The sequence below is a fragment of the Schistocerca piceifrons genome, chromosome 1, assembly GCF_021461385.2.
Source record: "Schistocerca piceifrons isolate TAMUIC-IGC-003096 chromosome 1, iqSchPice1.1, whole genome shotgun sequence".
In the NCBI taxonomy this organism is placed as follows: domain Eukaryota; kingdom Metazoa; phylum Arthropoda; class Insecta; order Orthoptera; family Acrididae; genus Schistocerca; species Schistocerca piceifrons.
In genome coordinates this window covers 341,814,398-341,834,216 of record NC_060138.1, presented here as the reverse complement: position 1 = coordinate 341,834,216, position 19,819 = coordinate 341,814,398, and the positions used below count along the sequence as shown (strand labels likewise).

Genomic DNA, 19,819 nt, shown 5'->3' with positions numbered 1-19,819 from the left:
CATGCATGGAAATAACTGTTTGGCAGAAGCATGTGTATAATCATCTGGAAGGCAGGACTTTTATCAAAGACTAAACAAAATAAATCATTGTTTTGTGGACAGTTCAGATTAAAATTAGGGCCACCTTGATTTTTCATATACAAAAAAAACACGTGATCCAGAAAAGAAAAGTTTTGAAGTTCTGACATAAGTGTTGCAATCACCATGCGGTTAGAAGCACATAAAATTCTCACCACAAATCTGAAAAAAGTCTGTTACCATGTATGGCTTTATAATACGGGATACTCACATATCTCTCGATGTCTTCCATTTGTACTGCCAGAACCTTACTTCTTCCACTGAAGTACCAGCTGCCGTCAATAACAGCATTGATGATCCACCAGCCATAACTCCTAAAACGCAACCTGTAAAAGTTGAACAAAGTACACATAGTAAGCTAACAAATCCCAGGATGGGTTTAAATGATGACGATAGGAAAAGTGTTTAACACATTTATTTACACTCCACAAGTACAACACCTTTCATTATGACTTCATTTGTCTCCTAAGTTACTATTTCCACTGGTTCTTTACTCTCGCTGTAACCTCTGAACACTTATTCTATCTCTCCACTCTTTTTCACTCTGAAAGAAGGACCTGCTCGCCCTGCTAAATCAACAGAAGCAAATATTTGTTTACAAAACGAGTTGTCACTCTGCAGCAGGATGTACACTGGTTTGAAATTTCTGGACAGATTAAAACTGTGTGCTGGACCAAGTCTTAATACCAAAACCTTTGCCTATCATGTGCAAATGCTCAAAGTCTAACTTGTGATGGTATCTCTCCAAGAGTGTTAGTCCCACAAGGTATGCACAACTTCTGTGAAGTCCGGAAGGTAGGAGATGGGATACTGATGAAAATGCAAAATTGTGCACTTCACACAACAAAAAAATGCAGTATTCTATGAATATAATATTGGTGAGTCACAGTTGGACTCTGTAATCTTGGTTGTAATACTTAGAAGGGACATGAATTGGCTCAGTCTTGGGTAAAGGAGGTAGCAGACTTCAGTTTATTGGTAGAATACTAGAGAAATGTAATCAGTCTACAAAGGAGATTGCATAAAATCACTCGTGTGACCCATCCTAGAATATTGCTTAAGTGTGTGGCATCCATGCCAAATAGAACAGGGACTATTGAACATATATTGAGAAGAGCAGTAAAAATGGTCAGGGCTTTGTTTGATCCACAGGAGTGTGTCACTGAGATGTTGAAAGAACTGAATGGGCAGGCTCTTGAAGACAGACTATCCCAAGAAAGTCTACTAACAAAGTTTTGAGAAATAGGTTTAAATTATGACTCTAGGAATACACTACAACCCTCTACATATTGCTCCCATAGGAGTTATGAGAATATGATTAGATTAATTACAACACACACAGAGGCATTTAAACAGTCTTTTTTTGCATATGCCAATGGGATGGGAAAAAGCCCTAATAACTGGTTCACTGGGATGTACCCTCCGCCATGCCCTTCACAGAGTATAGATGTAGTAGGTAGTAGAAGTAAAGTTGAGAGGATGGACTTTGAGTTGTGGCTGGATAGTTCAGTCAATAGAGCATTTACCAGGTTCTAGTTTTTGTTCGGCAAAATAGTTTTAATCTGCCACAAAATTTCAAATATTTATCTAGCTATCATCATATAACTGGTAGTTGTCTGTTAAAGAAAACAATAATTTACTACAGTTCAGATACTTCAAACAAAAATTTAAATAACCGGAGTTATTCTTAAAATTATCAAAATAGTATCAAGAAGACAGTAGGCACATGTTCTGAGGTTTCAAATAATTGAAAAGCACTTGCAAAATTAAGGTACAATCCACAATTATTTCATCTGCACTGCAATATTATTGCTCTTCGGTTCTGGAAATCAATAGTTATACAGCAGTGTCCCCATCCCCCAGTTAATACATATCACATATGCTAATTGAAGATTCTAATTATTTTCAGGTACATCAACTATCAGTGAACAAAATTACAATTTACGAAAAATTTAGAAAGTTACAATGAAATGCTGTTGGAGCAAAAAGAATGAAGAAGGAATGGTTGGATGTACCTTCAGTGATGGCACCACTGAGATTGTGCACAAGCTTGGATAGGTGGCATGTCTTGTTCAATGGAATCACCTTGGTATTTGTCTTAACTGAAAGAAACCGCAAAAAAAAACTAAATCTAGTGGATCACATGGGGATTCTCCTAAACAGGAGTCACTGACTTATCTGTCACATCATCACACTCAATAGGATCAGAAAGATCATTGAACATGATACAAAGGGTACAGGCATTTTTGTAAGCAGTGTATTATTAAATGATGTGTTCCATTCGGCAGCAGTTTCTGCTGAAACAGGACTGACATTAAAATTGTTCTGAATTGAGAGAGACTCAAATATGCACCACTGGCTTTCATAGGCACTGCTCTGTCAGCTGAGCAAGCAAAGCTCTCCTAATGAATAAACTTAATGTTACAGCTCCTTTATCATTCTTGTGCCACTCAAAGTAGTGTTGTCTCTACAAAACTTCATTTCAGCATCAGTCAACAGCTGAGAGAAAGAATGTTGTATGTAAACAAGCCATTCACTTCCACAGCCTTTACACTATAATGTTACTTTTTCACCATAGCACAAAGCCTCTAGAGGCTGAGAATTTCAGAAGAGGTGCAGCAGCAAAGACATCCATTGCACTCAGCAGTGATGGGACAGGTAACACGATTGGAAGGACCTGTCCCTTCAAAAAAATATGGGCCTATGATAAATGATGATGTAAAACCGCACCACACAGTGACCTTTGCAGGATGAAGTGGTACTGGCAGATTTGCGTGTGGATTTTCTGTTGCCCATAATCGACAATTCTGTGTATTAACATATCCTGTCAGATGGAAGTGGGCTTCATCTGTCCACAAAATCTTCCATGGCCAATCACTGTCCATTTATATGCAAGCAGTGGCTGGAAACTGTCCAAGATGATGATGAAGAAATTCTAAAGCAAAGGTCTCTCTCGCTGGCAGGTCACCAGGAAGCAGCTCGTGCACATGGACAATTTTGAATGGATAGCAAAGAAGGATGTTACGTAGGATTTTACGCACTGTGCTCATGGGTATGTCCAATGTTCAGGCACATTTGCACACCACCAGTCATCTCCTCTGCATTTCTGTGGGCACCGCTTCCACTGATGTCGAATCAATTCGTTTCCTCCCTCTACCAGGTTGCACACCAAAAGAACCCATCTTTTCGAATTTCTGAATCATTTTCTCCATTTTCTCCAGACTCATGGCAGTGATCAGACCAATACCTTTTTCCAAACCCTTCAGTGTCCGGAGCTTCTGCAGAGCGACATGTGCACAGTCATTATTCTTGTAAAACAGCTTAACAAGCAGAGCGCGCTCCTGCACTGAGACAGACATGGAAAACGTTAAGAGGCCAAAGGAGGAAAACCCTCTACCCAGCATGTTTATACCAACTGATCAATTATCATACTATTCTTTTTCTTCTGGCATACATTTTCCCACTTCTCCGATAATTCGGGATACCAATTCGATTCTACACAGAGTACGCGAAAGAACTTGCCCCTCTTCTAACAGCCGTGTACCGTAAGTCTCTAGAGGAACGGAAGATTCCAAATGATTGGAAAAGAGCACAGGTAGTCCCAGTCTTCAAGAAGGGTCGTCGAGCAGATGCGCAAAACTATAGACCTATATCTCTGATGTCAATCTGTTGTAGAATTTTAGAACATGTTTTTTGCTCGCGTATCATGTCGTTTTTGGAAACCCAAAATCTACTCTGTAGGAATCAACATGGATTCCAGAAACAGCGATCGTGTGAGACCCAACTTGCTTTATTTGTTCATGAGACCCAAAAAATATTAGATACAGGCTCCCAGGTAGACGCTATTTTCCTTGACTTCCAGAAGGCGTTCGATACAGTTCTGCACTGTCACCTGATAAACAAAGTAAGAGCCTACAGAATATCAGACCAGCTGTGTGGCTGGATTGAAGAGTTTTTAGCAAACAGAACACAGCATGTTGTTATCAATGGAGAGACGTCTACAGACGTTAAAGTAACCTGTGGCGTGCCACAGGGGAGTGTTATGGGACCATTGCTTTTCACAATATATATAAATGACCTAGTGGATAGTGTTGGAAGTTCCATGCGGCTTTTCGCGGATGATGCTGTAGTATACAGAGAAGTTGCAGCATTAGAAAATTGTAGCAAAATGCAGGAAGATCTGTAGCGGATAGGCACTTGGTGCAGGGAGTGGCAACTGACATTTAACATAGGCAAATGTAATGTATTGCGAATACATAGAAAGAAGGATCCTTTATTGTATGATTATATGATAGCGGAACAAACACTGGTAGCAATTACTTCTGTAAAATATCTGGGAGTATGCGTGCGGAACGATTTGAGTGGAATGATCATATAAAATTAATTGTTGGTAAGGCGGGTGCCAGGTTGAGATTCATTGGGAGAGTCCTTAGAAAATGTAGTCCATCAACAAAGGAGGTGGCTTACAAAACACTCGTTCGACCTATACTTGAGTATTGCTCATCAGTGTGGGATCCGTACCAGATCAGGTTGATGGAGGAGATAGAGAAGATCCAAAGAAGAGCAGCGCATTTCGTCACAGGGTTATTTGGTAACCGTGATAGCGTTACGGAGATGCTTAGCAAACTCAAGTGGCAGACTCTGCAAGAGAGGCGCTCTGCATCACGGTGTAGTTTGCTGTCCAGGTTTCGAGAGGGTGCGTTTCTGGATGAGGTATCGAATATATTGCTTCCCCCTACTTATACCTGCCGAGGAGATCACGAATGTAAAATTAGAGAGATTCGAGCGCGCACGGAGGCTTTCAGACAGTCGTTCTTCCCGTGAACCAGAAAAGGGAGGTAATGACAGTGGCACGTAAAGTGCCCTCCGCCACACAGCGTTGGGTGGCTTGCGGAGTATAAATGTAGATGTAGATGCAGATGTAGATAATATTCCATTGAAATTTGACGCCATTCTGGCCAGTAGTGTTAGTTATACAGCATTTTGGAAGTTTAATTTTGATTATAATCACATCTTGATCGGCAACGCATTTAACTATCCGCATTGCATTTTGCAGTGTAGTAAAGCCCTTTTCACATTTTGTGCTTTCAAGCAATAACTAACTATAGGAAACAATTCAGTATTCCTCAGCAGTCATAAGCCAAATACAGCGTCCTACAGTCCTATAGAAAACAGAAAATATGTGATTCATTCACATAAAATAGTTTCCAATAATCACAGTCTTCAAAAGTGGGCTTTAATAATTTTATCCAGTTGCCTTAGATTTAGGAAGTCCAACTCTCATTTCTTTTTAAAGGAACATTAATTTTATTGTAATCAATTATGATCATTCTACATAAATGATAACATTCTTTGGTACTGGTATTGTCTACACCCAAATCGATATTTACACTGTAATTATTCATAGCTCACAAAAAAATGTCTGCATAACAAATAGGAAATAAAGTGGACACATGTACCAAAATTTCATCAAAAAATACAAAAATGGAGTAATGAAGATGGGAACAAAAAAACTTAAATCAAAGAAAGATTAGGATTTAATGTCCCATTGACAATGAAGTTATTAGAGATAAATCACACATTTAAGCTTGACAAGTATGTGACATGAAACTGGCCATGGCATTTCACGAGTTCATTTACAACATGATCACTATTTGTGACTGATATACAAAGTTCACAAAAATAGCAATTACCTTAATGCCACAATATATATATTTTTCATAAGTAATCTCCAATTATCATATTAGTCTTTTGCACTTTCTACTACAATAATTATATTTACAGAGTATATATACCTACTGGAAACACAGAAAAATGTAGCTACAATAATTATATTTACAGAGTATTTACGCCTACTGCAAACACAGAAAAATATAATCACCTGCAAACTAATATTTAACAACATACCAAATAGCATTTGTAAATAATATTGCTGCATTCTAAAAACAAACAAAAATTTCATAAAATCTTACCTAGTAATCCTCCAACCAGAAAACCACGAACACCAAGATGTAACCTGTAGCAAGCTCCTGTAATTCCACCAGCAGCCACATAATCAACTAGGCGTGACTCTCCCCGGTATGTTTGGAACATCGTGGAAAGCAACCTAGACAGTAGAACATCGTAACATGTGACAGTATGGAGCTTCTGTTTATGTGTTAGAATTATTTACCTATTTTCTTCTAACAGACATAATCATACATTAAAAACTTCAGTATCTCATATCAAGACACCTACAAAAATTATACACTAGAAAGGGACCTTAATGTTAAATAAAATTCTTTAATACTTAGTAAGAAATGTAATAAATCCATCAAAATACTTACACATATGAACTGCTAAAAAATCCAACACGCCAAGCCCATTTTAGTGCACCTTTTGCAAAATTAACTGTTACATGGTTCTGTAACTGTCTCTGTAATAATATCAGAACTATAAGATTATGCCAATACAATAAATTCTTGTGTAAGACCCTATCACTGTTAACACAAAACAAGTAATTATTTATAGCACTGACAGAAAATCCATGATGGAATATGGGAGAGATTTTCAGCAGCAAATGGACACATAATAAAGATAGATTGGGGCTGTCTGGAGCAGTGGGAGGGAGGAATGGGACACTGGGAGTAAATGTGGTGCTGTGGCGAAAGAAGTATATGTGTGTGCAAGACGCCCACTAGGAGGAATACAAAGGGGGGAGGAGGGGGGAAGGGAGGAGAATAGGTGTAGATGGAAAAGCAACTGGGTAGCAGCATTAGCAGAGACTTAGAACAGCTGGACTGGTTGCAGGGAAAGTCAAGCAGCAACTGGAGACAGCCAAATGTGTTGTTCAGCATGCTCTTCAACTAGGTGTTCCAACTGGCCTTTGCCCATAATGTAGCGATGACAGTTCATGCAATCAGATAATTTTTTATGGTCATAATAGTGAGAAAGCTCTAAAATGGCTGCAGTAAAGTTAGTATATGATTGGCTTTTTCACAGACAACCCTTTCTTTCTTCGTGTAAGAAATAACAGTTAGTAGGCTCGAATACTAGATGGTAGGCATATGAAAGACAGCATTAGCTGTGTGTGTGTGAGGGTCAAATTTGTTTGTCAACTCTATCAAAGAACTTCCTCCAAACACTAAGCATTTTTCTGCCTTTACTATATGTGTATCTGCTTCTCAGTGTCCCTCCTGTTTGCTAAATGATAACTTGTCTTCAAATATCTATAAAAAGTACATACTAACCAGATAAAAATGGTACATCCTGTACATTGTACAAATAATTTAGTATCATCTTTACCACCTAATAAAATTCAAAAACCACATATCAGAACACAGACAAAATTATCAGATAGTGACAGACACACAAAAGACGGCACTTCTCAGACACTGAGGTTTCCTTTCATTAACAAAAGAGGTAGAAGCAAGAGCTGAGGGGAACTTGTTTTCAGACATTCAGTAGGTTAGAGATACCTGCAAGGCAAAACCAGATGAGAATAGACTTATTAGTTTGAAATATAAACCTTCAACAGAAAAAAGAAAAGCAACAGCATTATTGGTTTATATAGGTTATTCATTAAACAGAGTTTAAAAAAGAAAGCTTACCTTTGCTTCTAAGTGACTTGTAAATGATGTGGCCTGATTGCGTTCAATGAATTCCACATATGCTTTTCGTGAAAAAAGGAAGCCTCCATAACAACCTCCTAGAAAGGAACCAAAGAATGCAGTCTGAAGAACACTAAATACCTCTGGACTGATGTTTCCAAATTCACTGAAAGATAAAAAGAAGTTTGATGCTTAATTAAACAATGGAAAGTCCAGGATAGAATAACAACAACACTGTGAACAGGGTAGATTGCTACTCATCGCATAGAGGAGACGCTGAGTTGCAGACATGCACAATGAAATAACTGGTATACATCTCAGCCTTTGGCCAAATTATCTTCTTCTGAAGTAGAAAATGCACAACATTCACACAAGCAAAATTCACATATACATTACCACTGTCTCTGGCTTCAGTAGCTGGACTGAGTCGTAAATCCACCTGATGGGAACAGGAATCTGTTTGTGGGGTAAGGAGGCAGAGACAGTGGTAATGTGTGTGTTGGCTGTGCTTGTGTGAATAGTGCGTGTTTTCTACTTCTGAAGAAAGCCTTTTGACAAAAAGCTAAAATGAGTAGCAGTCATTTTATTGTGGATGCCTGCGACTCCGCTCTAAATGGTAATCTACCCTTTTCCATAACATTGTTGTTATTTCATGCTTAATTAAGAAGGTCAGTAAAAAATAAATCTATGGAAAAGAGATTTATAGTGTAATAGCTTCAGGTTAGTGTATACTGTGATGTCTGCATGCTTCCAGTATGAAACAATGGAAACTCCATGTAGGAGTATCAACAACAGAGGAAAAGACAGATTGCTACTTACCATAAAGAAGACACCTTAAGTTGCAAACAGGTACAACTAAAAGACATTTACATCAAGCTTTCAGCCACAGCCTTCATCAGGAAAACAGAGACACACACCATTCACACACACAAGCAAGCACACCTCATGCCCACATAACTGCGAACTCAAGCATCTTGCACTGGCCCAATATGCTGGAGAAGGCGATCATATGGGCATGAGGTGTGCTTGCTTGTGTGTATGAATGGTGTGTGTGTGTCTCTCTCTTTTACTGATGAAGGCTGTTGCCGAAAGCTTTATGTAAGTGTCTTTTAACTGTGCCTGTCTGCAACTTAACATGTCTTCTTTACGATAAGTAGCAATCTGTCTTTTCCTAAATTATTGATATTTCCACTATGAAGATTTTATAACTTTCCATGCTGTCACAAAAACTGGTGAATTAAATATCTAGTAACATGCGGTACAGGAGATTTTATCTGACCTGTAACCATCTGATGCCATTTGTTAAAATAAGTTGTTGTAATTAATTGTTAGTTTTTTTTACTGTATGTGTATTTTTATATTGTATTGTTATTATGGTACCATTTGTCAAAATCAGGTGTTGTATGTACATGGTAAAACTTTACCAAAATTTTGACGTGTCTCCTGTACCTAAATCAAATGATTTAGATTATGTACGTTATGAGACTACTAAACCACAATTCACAATTCATCTTTTTTTTTTTTTTTTTTTTTTTCAAAAATGGAAGGAAGGTTATGTTCATTGGACAAGGATGGGGACAGCAAACAACCAATTCTTACACAAGGAACCACCAAAGAGTTTGCCTCCGCTGATTTACAGGTGCCATGGAAACCTTCAATCTTGATGGTCACAGGATGATTTGGACTTAGCTCCTCGGAAATTAGTTTATTTATTTTCTGTTCAAAATGTGGACCATATATGACAGTTTTATACCTGCATTATTTCTACCACATTTTCCAAAATATTTCTGTGGATGTAAGCATAGGAACAAACAAACTTAGTTGGTACATAAACATGGATGAAGATACTGATTCCTGCAAATATTCTCCATTCTTAAGGATACCACACATAGTGAAAACATTCGAGGTTATTCATGAAATCAGCATTTGATAACTGTTGGAAGTATTGGCTGTCACGATTTTGAAAAATTCATCCTGATATCCATCTACAGCAGTTTAGAAAAAAGAATCACAGAAATTTTTAAGTAATGTGACAAGATCAATTTGACTATTTCCAATGTAAAGTCCAGCATCTCAGCATTATAATGTACCATTTCTGGCAATAAATAATGTGTTAGTACAAAAATGTGGAATATCATCTGAGTCCTACTATTTAACCCCTCAATGTTTCCCAGAATCAGCAATCTACTCAAATGAGATCTATTAGCTCAGCGGTAAAAAAAAAAAAAAAAAATAAAATAAAATAAAAGAGAGAGAGAGAGAGAGAGAGAGAGAGAGAGAGAAGAAGAAGAAGAAGAAGAAGAAGAAGAAGAAGAAAGAAACTGTGGAAGAAAATGTGAACATGGTTCCACATGTAAGAGTTTTAAAAATGAGAGAGAGAGAATGAAAGTTCACCCACACACATTGAAAGTGGGTTGTACAACTCATAGCTGTCTACAGTTGTTGCATTACTCTTCTTGGCTTATTTTTGTTGGAGCTCCTAGACTCATAAAAATACATACACTTTGCAAATTAGTTCTAGATGACACACACCTGACACAGAAGAAACAAGGGATAGTTATGTCTTTTACCATTCGTAAATGGTAGTTTGAGCAAATTGATCAGATGGCCATGGGTAATTCTCTATCTCTCATGATAGCTATCTATTGAATGGATGACTCTGAACAGAAAGCATGGCATTCATCAGCCTTAAAACCTTACCGCTTTTTGCAGTATGTAGATGACACATTTGCGGTATAGACTCTTGGGACAGAAACACTACCCATGTTTCTTCTACATTTAAATTTGCTCCTTCCAAATATTCAGTTTACAACGTACATGGAAAAAGATGCAAATTACTCTTCCTGGAAATTTTGGCACAAAGGAAAGCTGACAGAACACTGGGGCATAGCAAACCCACTCACGCCAATACATATTTTCGGGCTAGAAGTTGTCACTACACAGCATAGCGCAGTTGCATATTTTGCACTCTGGTTCACAGAGCAAGTGTTGTTTATAGCCTGCTGGGTGAACTTGAACAGCTAAAGGCATTTTTTGACAAAACACATATTTCAAAACATAAATTCATTGTGCATTCCAATGAAAACAAGTCCAGCCAAGGGAATAAAATGAATAAATGGAGGCACACATTGCCATAGCTTTCTTGTTGTACATCATCAGAATTTCCTTAGGAATTATAAGAGTTCTCAACAAACATAATATCAGATGTAGCTTTTGTCGACCTACAAAACTGAGGAATTTACTGGGTCCCGTCAAATATACTCTCAGCCTTAGGGAAAAAGATTTATATATATAAAAGATTCTGCAACAGTATGGAATGACATATTGGCCAGACACACCATACGGTGCAAAACCGGCATAATAAAGGCCAATATCATATAAATCTGCAATAATATAGCATTGACTGTATGCAGGTGAGTGCATAATGTATGAGACGATAAATATTACATCACCAGTTTCTCGCTTCTGGAACTTTGTGATAATGAAGGCAATAATATTCTCATGACAGATCTATATTGCCGAATGGCTAACACAGTCACCACATACAGTTGCAGGTCGCCTATCAAATGGCTTCCAGGGGCAACAAAAATCTGATTTTTTAGTATTTCATACAATTCCTGGCAGAATTTAGAAATTTAAAATGCTGTCATAATCTGTTCCTTAAGAGAGAGTCTTGCATTAAAGGCTTAACACACTAAGTCAGTTATTAATGTTAGAAACTGTGTATAGGTCTTGAGGCACCATAATACACACTGCTCAAACTATGCAGTCTCCATTCATCTAGTATTTGAGAATGAGAGCATTTAGCAAATTTTAGCAAATTTCACACATAATTTCACAATCATACTTGACACTTTTCTCCACTGACACAGCCCACAAAACGACAACAGGAAAAAAGTTTATCACTTGGTACATTTTCACTGTTCCTGTAGCAAAACTTCAGCATCTGGCATGTTTTACTTTATTACTTCTTTACTACTAACTATATTCACAAAACATTCTGCAGATAGTTTTAGATTTGACTCTTCAAATAGTCAATGGGTGAATAACTCAAAACTAATAAAACTACCATAATTAGGATTTTGGGTCTCCAACCACAATGTCAATCATTTGTAGAGCAATCAGACGTTTGAAGCTGTTTTATACATGAGACTTCAATTCTTTAAGGAACTGGGGCAGAGGGGGGAGGGGGAGGCTGGGGATACTGTTAGGCTTATAAAAAGGGACTCAGTACAGCCTGAAACACAGCACTGCCATAGAGGAATACAAAAGTTTCTGATGATAGCTGTGTCACAGCATAGTGGAGGATGCACTTAACTACCAGTTTTAGTTTAACTCCTGTCCACACTACACTCAACAGCATCATCAGTGACCCAACACATGCACAGGTCACAGCTCGATTCCTGGTATGGGGCTCTGGACATGCTACCATCATCCACCAGTAAGTAACTTGGTTGTGCATGAATGACTTTTGAATGAGGCCTCCATAAAAAAGCCCATCCTTGGTGAACTCTGCTGTTAATGATGATGAGGAATATAGTGATAAAAAGTTGCTTTTTCAGAGTCAAATAAAGCCATAACAAGAGGGAAGAATGTCCAGACATATAATACACGCTTCTAATTTTTAGTGCGTGAAAGAGAAGTAATGTTTTTAGAAAAACTGGGATGGTCAGAGAGCAGAGTGTGTCCATCCAGTCTCAGTCTCAGTCTCAGTCTCAGTCTCTCTCTCTCTCTCTCTCTCTCTCTCTCTCTCTCTCTCTCTCACACACACACACACACACACACACACACACACACACACACACAAAATGACAACAACTATTTACCGTCTTGACTTTTAATGTATAATAAGGTTTGGGTGCTGGTTGTCAGTTCCACAGAGAACAGACTGCATGGGTTTGGTACAGATAGCAGCCCATGGTCACAATTACAGCTCCTAAGAGCAATTCATGGCCATTTGTGCACATGGTTTCTGAATTCGGATACTCAATAAGGACTGTAATAAATACTCATATGTAGGTTCTGTATTCCCTGTAGGTCCAGAGACCAGGTCAAAGCAGCCCTTTGGATGAGCTACAAAGAAGAAGTAAGAGGAGAGAATCTGTGTAAGCAGTCAGATGGAGGAATCTGAAGATAACTTTTTAACAATTCTGGTCAAATTCCACTTGATCTACTGGCTCTGGAAATGTTGTGTATAGATTCTACATTGCCAAATAAAACTGGTGGCATGGGTGGCTAGGCTTCTACCAAATTTTTATTGCCTAACACTTGACTCACAATGGTGGTATGCCTGTTTCTGCCAGAAAGTTGTCAATGGGGCTTGTGCAAAAGGATCACGTGGCTGCCTCATACAGTTACAGTGAACACGATCTAGCAAGCTTAATACTGACAGTTTTTCGGATCCATACACTATGCACCCATAACCATAATCTAAACAAGGGAGGATTAAGGGTTTATATAGTCATATGAGAACAGTACAAGCAGCTCTGTGGGATATACTTCTGAGGAGTCAGAGAGTACCGAGTTTTTTCAGCCCCAATTTAATCCTTGTGCCACTTGAAAGATGAACAAAACAAGTATTAGTGTCAGTAGCGTTGAGAAACAGCTGAAATAGTTAGCATCAAACACAGCCCCAGGGCCCGATAGAATTTCGAATTTTTGGCTGCGTTAGACCCTCTTCTAGCTCTAATCTAGCATAGCTCCCTTGAACAAAAAACCATGACCAGTTCTTGGAATAAAACACAGGTCACACCACTCTACAAGAAGGGTAGTAGGGGTGATCCACACAACTACTGTACAGTATCCTTGACATCCATTTGTTGTAGAATCTTAGAACATAGTCTGAGTTGAAACATGAACTATCTTGAAGAGAATGACCTCCTCAATGTCAACCAGCAGATTTCGGAAGACACTGATGATGTCAAACCCAACTCACCCTTTTCTCACATGACATACTGAAAGCTTTGGATCAAGGCAGCGAGGAAGATGCAGTATTTATTGATTTCCAAAAAGCATTTGACTCAGTACCACACCTACACTTACAGTAAAAAGTATGATTATATGGGGTATGAAAAGAAATTACAAGTGCGTGGGAGTAACACTTTGTAGAGACGTGAAATGGAATGATCACATAGGCTCAGTTGTGGGTCAAGCAGGTGGTAGAATACAGGGGAAGTGCAATCAGTCTACAAAGAAGATTGCTTACAAATCACTTGAGCAACCAGTTCTAAAATATTGGTCAAATGTGTAGGACCCTTACCACATAGGACTAACAGGGGCTGTTGAATGTGTACAGAGAAGAGCAACACAAATGTCCCAGGTTCATTTGATCAGTGGGACAGTATCACAGATATACTATAGGAACTGAACTGGAAGACTCTTGAAGATAGACAAACTATTCGGAGAGAATCTATAAACAAAGTTTCAAGAACCAGTTTTAAATGATGAGTCTAGGAGTATACTAAAACCCCTTATGTATCAGATTGTGACGATAAGATAAGAATAATTACTGCACTCAGAGGAGCATTCAAAGAATCATTCTTCCTGCACTCCATGCTTGAATGGAATGGGAAGAAACCCTAGTAACTGGTACAATTGGACATACCCTCTGTCATGGACCTCAGAGTGGTTTGTCAAGTATAGATGTAGATGTAGCAGATGAAAATAAATGACTTATGTGTGGTAACCAAGTTGGTTTCTCACCACAAATAAGACCTATATAGCAAAATTACATCAACACTTCTCAAATTTTATTACCTGGGTAAAGTTTGGGATATGGGTGTATACTTCAGAGGCTACAGAAATATGCAATGAAGGTTTTCACAGAGGAAAACTGGGAGCCATTGTTTAGCATCCAATCTTGAGCCTTTCGAATGGCTCTCTGGAGCTGGTGCTCAGCTGTACCCATTGATTTGGAACTGTGAAGTAGACATAAGTCACCCACATAAAGCAAGGCATCCACTGTGAATGCGATTCCATTGATAGTGACTGCAGAAAGGGTGACATTGGTGGCACTCAAGACATATCGCTGGGGGACTCCATTCTCTTTTGTTATTGGTTGCTGATGGATGTTCCAACTCAAACACAAAACCATTGGAATGCAAAACATTCAGGATAAATATTGGCAAGCACCTCTGCAATCTCCACTTATTGAAAGGATATGGTAGTGACAGGTAGTTTTGTACACTTTCTGTAAATAAAATAATATTGTGATTAAATGTTGGTGGTGCATTAATGACTCTCAAATTATGCTCCGTATAAGATGGTTGGTATTGTCACAGAATTCTCAAACATCAGAGAAGTCATCAGTTCACCAACCTTTTGAGCAGTAGCAGTTTACACATCTTGTACATGAGACAAATCAATCTTTACTTTTTCAAAAGACGCAGGTCCTTTCAAGCCTGGGGAAACTATACTCTCCCACCACTGGTAGGGAAATTCCCCTTCTCGCAACATGTTATTAAAGACCCCAAGAAACTAGATTTTGCTACAACTGCTTATGTTTTCAACATTTGATAATGAATTCTGTCTGTCTCTGGTGGCATGTCTCGAGACAGTGCAAATGGAGCTCCCATTCATTGAAAGGAAAGTTATGCAGTTCCAGGTGTTGAGCACAAAGTGATATATTGTCAGACACCATTGTGCAGTTATGGGAGAAGAATGAGGAATGGAAATTTCTGAGAGTGGACGTTTTAGTTAAGTGCAACACAAAGAGCTTCTCTATGGCAGAAGGGCACTGTAAACTTGCAGAGAGCTATTGGACACAAATATGGCCATATTTAGCCCACAATAGTGAAAATGTGTGTGACCACCATTAATAACATACACTGCACCCAGCATTCATTATATCCTGTTCTTTTTAAAAAGTGAGCCTTTACCTAAAGTCTTGTAAAGATAAAAAGATTTGCTGTGGAAAGAGGACTTTTGAACTGATGAGGCTCCTGTCTGTGCACTTTGATGACTGTAGTGATCTCCTTAGACCACCAGAGCATAAGTTACTGATGGAATGGCCCCCAAAGGGGTTGGGATTCTCTCTTCCATGTCATGCATTATTGTTTCAATTTTTTGTGTGTGATATCACCAGATCCCTTCTTCTGCTTAACTTCAAATATTACTTAAATACTGAAAGCTGGCCAAATTGCTTTTCTGAATAACCATCACATTGGACTTTCTATTGGTTGCTAGATCAAAAAGGATCAAAAATGAGAAAATTATCGTTGTGGCCTAGGTCATCATTGGTGCTCTATTGAAATAAATGTTTGAGGGTTGGAATATAATTGTGAGGCCTATGGCAAAGTATGTGGCGTGAATTGTACTAAAATGAGATGGAGCTCTAGAATTCTATAGGCACAGATTGAGCTTTGTCCTTATTTTCCTGTTATTTTATGTCTTCTAGACTTATTTGTACTACCCAACAGTGGATTGTCAACATCTATGTCCTCCAGAACTTATAAGGTTGGGAGAAGCTGTTCCATAAGGCCTGTTATATCTTGGAATGTATTTTCCATGTCTGGTGGAATACAGGCACAGCATAATGTTACGATATTGTGAATCCGAACATGGATGCAACTGCTTCTAATACAGTGTTCAAGAACACATGCTCACAATAGATATAAGAGCAAACCAGTCTTCAAATTCCCCCAAATGCTGTGTTAGAATTAGAACAGTGCTTATTGAATGCATTAAAGTTTTCTTAGAGTGTAGTTTCTTGTAGTGCAACAAAGGTAACAGGATAAGTAGAGCTCAGTTGGGGTACTCAGCTAGAAGATAGTAAAATACATTAAGCTCCACTTTGTCTTGAAGGAAATTTTAGTTTAAGCTTCTACATCCATATCTATATTTTGGAATCCACAATGATGAGCATGGAAGTGGGTACTTTGCACAGTACCATGTACACCATTTGTGTATGGATTGCAGACGGAATGACAACTTAAATGCAATGTCCGATAGTTAATCTAATCTTGTTCCCTGGTCACTATGGGAGCAATGTAAAGGGGCAATCATATACTTCCAGATTCCTCACTTAATACTGGTTCTTGAAACTTTGTAAGTAGGCTTTTGGGGGAAAGTTGACATTTCTCTCCAAGTATCTGCCAGTTCAGGTTTTCCAGTATTTCTGTAACACTCTTGTAGGTCAAACAAAACTGTGACAATTTATTCAATACCTCCCATTAGACCTATCTGATATAGATCCCACATACTTCAAAGATATTACAGATTGCTCCAGCATCTTATAAGAGAACTACTCCGTAGACTGATTACATTTTCCCATTATTCTGTCAATGAAACAAAGTCTACCACCTGCTTTACCTATACTGAACATTTGTGATCATCCCATTTCAAGTACCCACAAATTGTTTGTATGGGTTGACTGGTTCCAATTATCACTCAGTGATATTTTAGTTACAAGATACTACGTTTTTAGTTTTGTGAAATGCACAATTTTATATTTCTCAGTACTTATCTCAAGCTGTCAAGCTTTGCACCACTCTGAAATACAATCATCACCTGTCTGAATATTCATGCATATTTTACAGATAGTTTTATTACTGCTCCCACAAAGCTTGAACTTGTGTCAACTGGACAGTATGTCTCCTATTTCCTTCTGGTGTCTTGCTATAGGAGGCAGTCAAGAGTTTTATTTTCTTACATTTTTCCTCTTTTTGAATGCAGAGGTGGTTAGCAAAAGAGGGTAATGTTGCCCCGCAGTTCACGTATATGGAGACTGTTAGAATGGCGTTTCTTTGTACATTAGCCTAATTCGGTTAAGACTGCAGGTCCAGTAGGGAGACATATGCCTAAGCCTTAGAACTTAAAACACCTCATAGGAGAAGGGTTTAACTTCACATCTGTACATCATTACCTTAGGCTTTTATGGTAGGATGCACATCTCAAAGGTAAAGGATTAATGTGCTGGTGTTTACTCTATTTTCCTAAAGTCCTCACTATACCTGATGAACAAAGTGAACACATCAGCACTCATAACTAGGGTACAGTTCCTCAGCAGTTTGTAGTGTGAAATATTGATGAAATGGGAGCTCCAAGTTATGTTCAATATTTTATAAGGAGTAAAGGAGACTGGTATGTTGCCTAGTTCGTCACAAGACTGAAGAGCATCTGACTAAGCAGCATTTTGTGTCTTGATTAATTGAGAGCACCTACCCATCTCCTCTACAAAAGCAACTTCAGTAAACCTATCTTTGATGTTATTTTGTAGCCATAGCATTCTCCATTATTACTTGAGCAAACAAGGTACTGGGCAAATTCCTTGAATCAACTTCTCCTCATCTGACCATCTTCCCATGCTGTTGATAAGAACAGACAAACCATGGAACTATAGTTCTCTGTATTACAATTCTCATTCCTTGCTAATGATTTAATTAGAGACCCACTTCAGTGTGGCTGCCATTGTGTGTTAGTTTTACCCATTTCATTGTAGATAGTCCAGACTGGAATCCCTTCACATGTGTGCGGACATGCCTTAGCAATACATGGCATGGTAGCCTTTTTCTGTGAGTCCTAGTGCCCCAGAATGCATATGCACCTACTCCTTGGCATGCCTGACATCAAGAGTTTACAGCTCACACATCAGCATTTTGATCTCTTCACTGACAGTAAGGTGGCTGCAACTGTAGAGGAACTTTCCTCCCCCCTCCCGCCCCAACATAGGTGGGTACCAAATTGGGTGCTGGGCTATAGAGTTAAGCCATTCAGCTGATGAGTGATTTAGGTTTTCACGCACAGTGGATAGGGACTGTGCTAAATAATGTGTGTCTCTGCAGCTGGTTCATACTTCTGTAAAGTTTTGAAAAATGTATCAATGCAAAAAGATATAAGTGATTAATTAATGAGGTAAATTGAGAATGCCATCTCAAGTAAAGCATTCCCTCCAGGTTGTAAAACGAATGCCAAGTTGCGGTCATGAAAGATAACCTTGTATTAATTTCCAGGCAGGTGTTACCACAGGCATACTATAGCCCCTATTGTGCTGTGGGGTATTAATTCTGAAAGAAAGAGGGGGGGAGAGGGGGGGAGGGGGGGAGGGAGAGAGGGAGAGAGAGAGAGAGAGAGAGAGAGAGAGAGAGAGAGAGAGAGAGAGAGAGAGAGAGAGACTGCAATAAGGGAAAGGAAATAACGCTGTAACTGTTCAATTGCTGTGTTCATAAGCCATGAGGCCCCTGTGAGAGACATGAATTATGACGGGGTGATTTCACCTCAAATCACACAGGTCAATAATGGCTGTCACACATCACTATTTCAGTTTTCTGAAAAAATATATGTTGAAGTTCCACATGACAGCTCTCCAAAGCTACAATATTTTGATTTTCTGATGACATGTTAAAATGCTACAGACCTCTCCAAAAGGGAGTATTTGTGAAAATGTTGAAATGAAAGGGAAAACTGAGAAATTGTAATAAAGAAACCAACAGTGATAGAGATATGAATTTATTTTCAATACATATTTTGTTCCCAATACTATGAGGCATGATTAACACACACACACACACACACACACACACACACACACACACACACCTATGAGCTTTTTTTTTTTTTTTTTGGAAAAATAAACTATGAAAATTAGTTGTAGGTTGGGCTCAACAAAATATTTCCGCATTCGAAAGAGAAAGTTGGTGACTGAAATTTCGTAAATAGATCTCGCCGCGACGAAAAACGTCTTTGCTTTAATGACTTCCATCCCAACTCACGTATCCTATCTGCCACACTCTCTCCCCTATTACGTGATAATACAAAACAAGCTGCCCTTTTTTGCACCCTTTCGATGTCCTCCGTCAATCCCACCTGGTAAGGATCCCACACTGCGCAGAAATATTCTAACAGAGGACGAACGAGTGTAGTGTAAGCTGTCTCTTTAGTGGACTTGTTGCATCTTCTAAGTGTCCTGCCAAAGAAATGCAACCTTTGGCTCGCCTTCCTAACAACATTATCTATGTGCTCTTTCCAACTGAAGTTGTTCGTGATTTTAACACCCAGGAACTTAGTTGAATTGACAGCCTTGAGAATTGTACTAATTTCAAAATTATGGTTTGAAAGTATGAATAGTCACTGCATGTTATCTGCCTTTAGAAATTATAAAGTGTAAGGACTGCTGATTGTGAGCTATCACAATACTGCATGAAATTCTTAAACTG

At 38.6% G+C, this 19,819-nt stretch overlaps 1 protein-coding gene across 1 annotated transcript in view; it reads right to left on the bottom strand.

Annotated features, from left to right (window-relative positions):
• Positions 1 to 19,819, bottom strand: part of LOC124790849 (RPII140-upstream gene protein) — a 47,519-nt gene that overhangs the window by 5,545 nt on the left and 22,155 nt on the right. Inside the window, exons 2-5 of the mRNA XM_047257815.1 lie at positions 7,668 to 7,833; positions 6,405 to 6,493; positions 6,051 to 6,184; positions 290 to 404 (exon numbers count right to left, since the gene is read on the bottom strand). Of these exons, the coding sequence (XP_047113771.1) occupies positions 290 to 404; positions 6,051 to 6,184; positions 6,405 to 6,493; positions 7,668 to 7,833 (504 nt within the window). The remainder of the gene's footprint in view (positions 1 to 289; positions 405 to 6,050; positions 6,185 to 6,404; positions 6,494 to 7,667; positions 7,834 to 19,819) is intronic.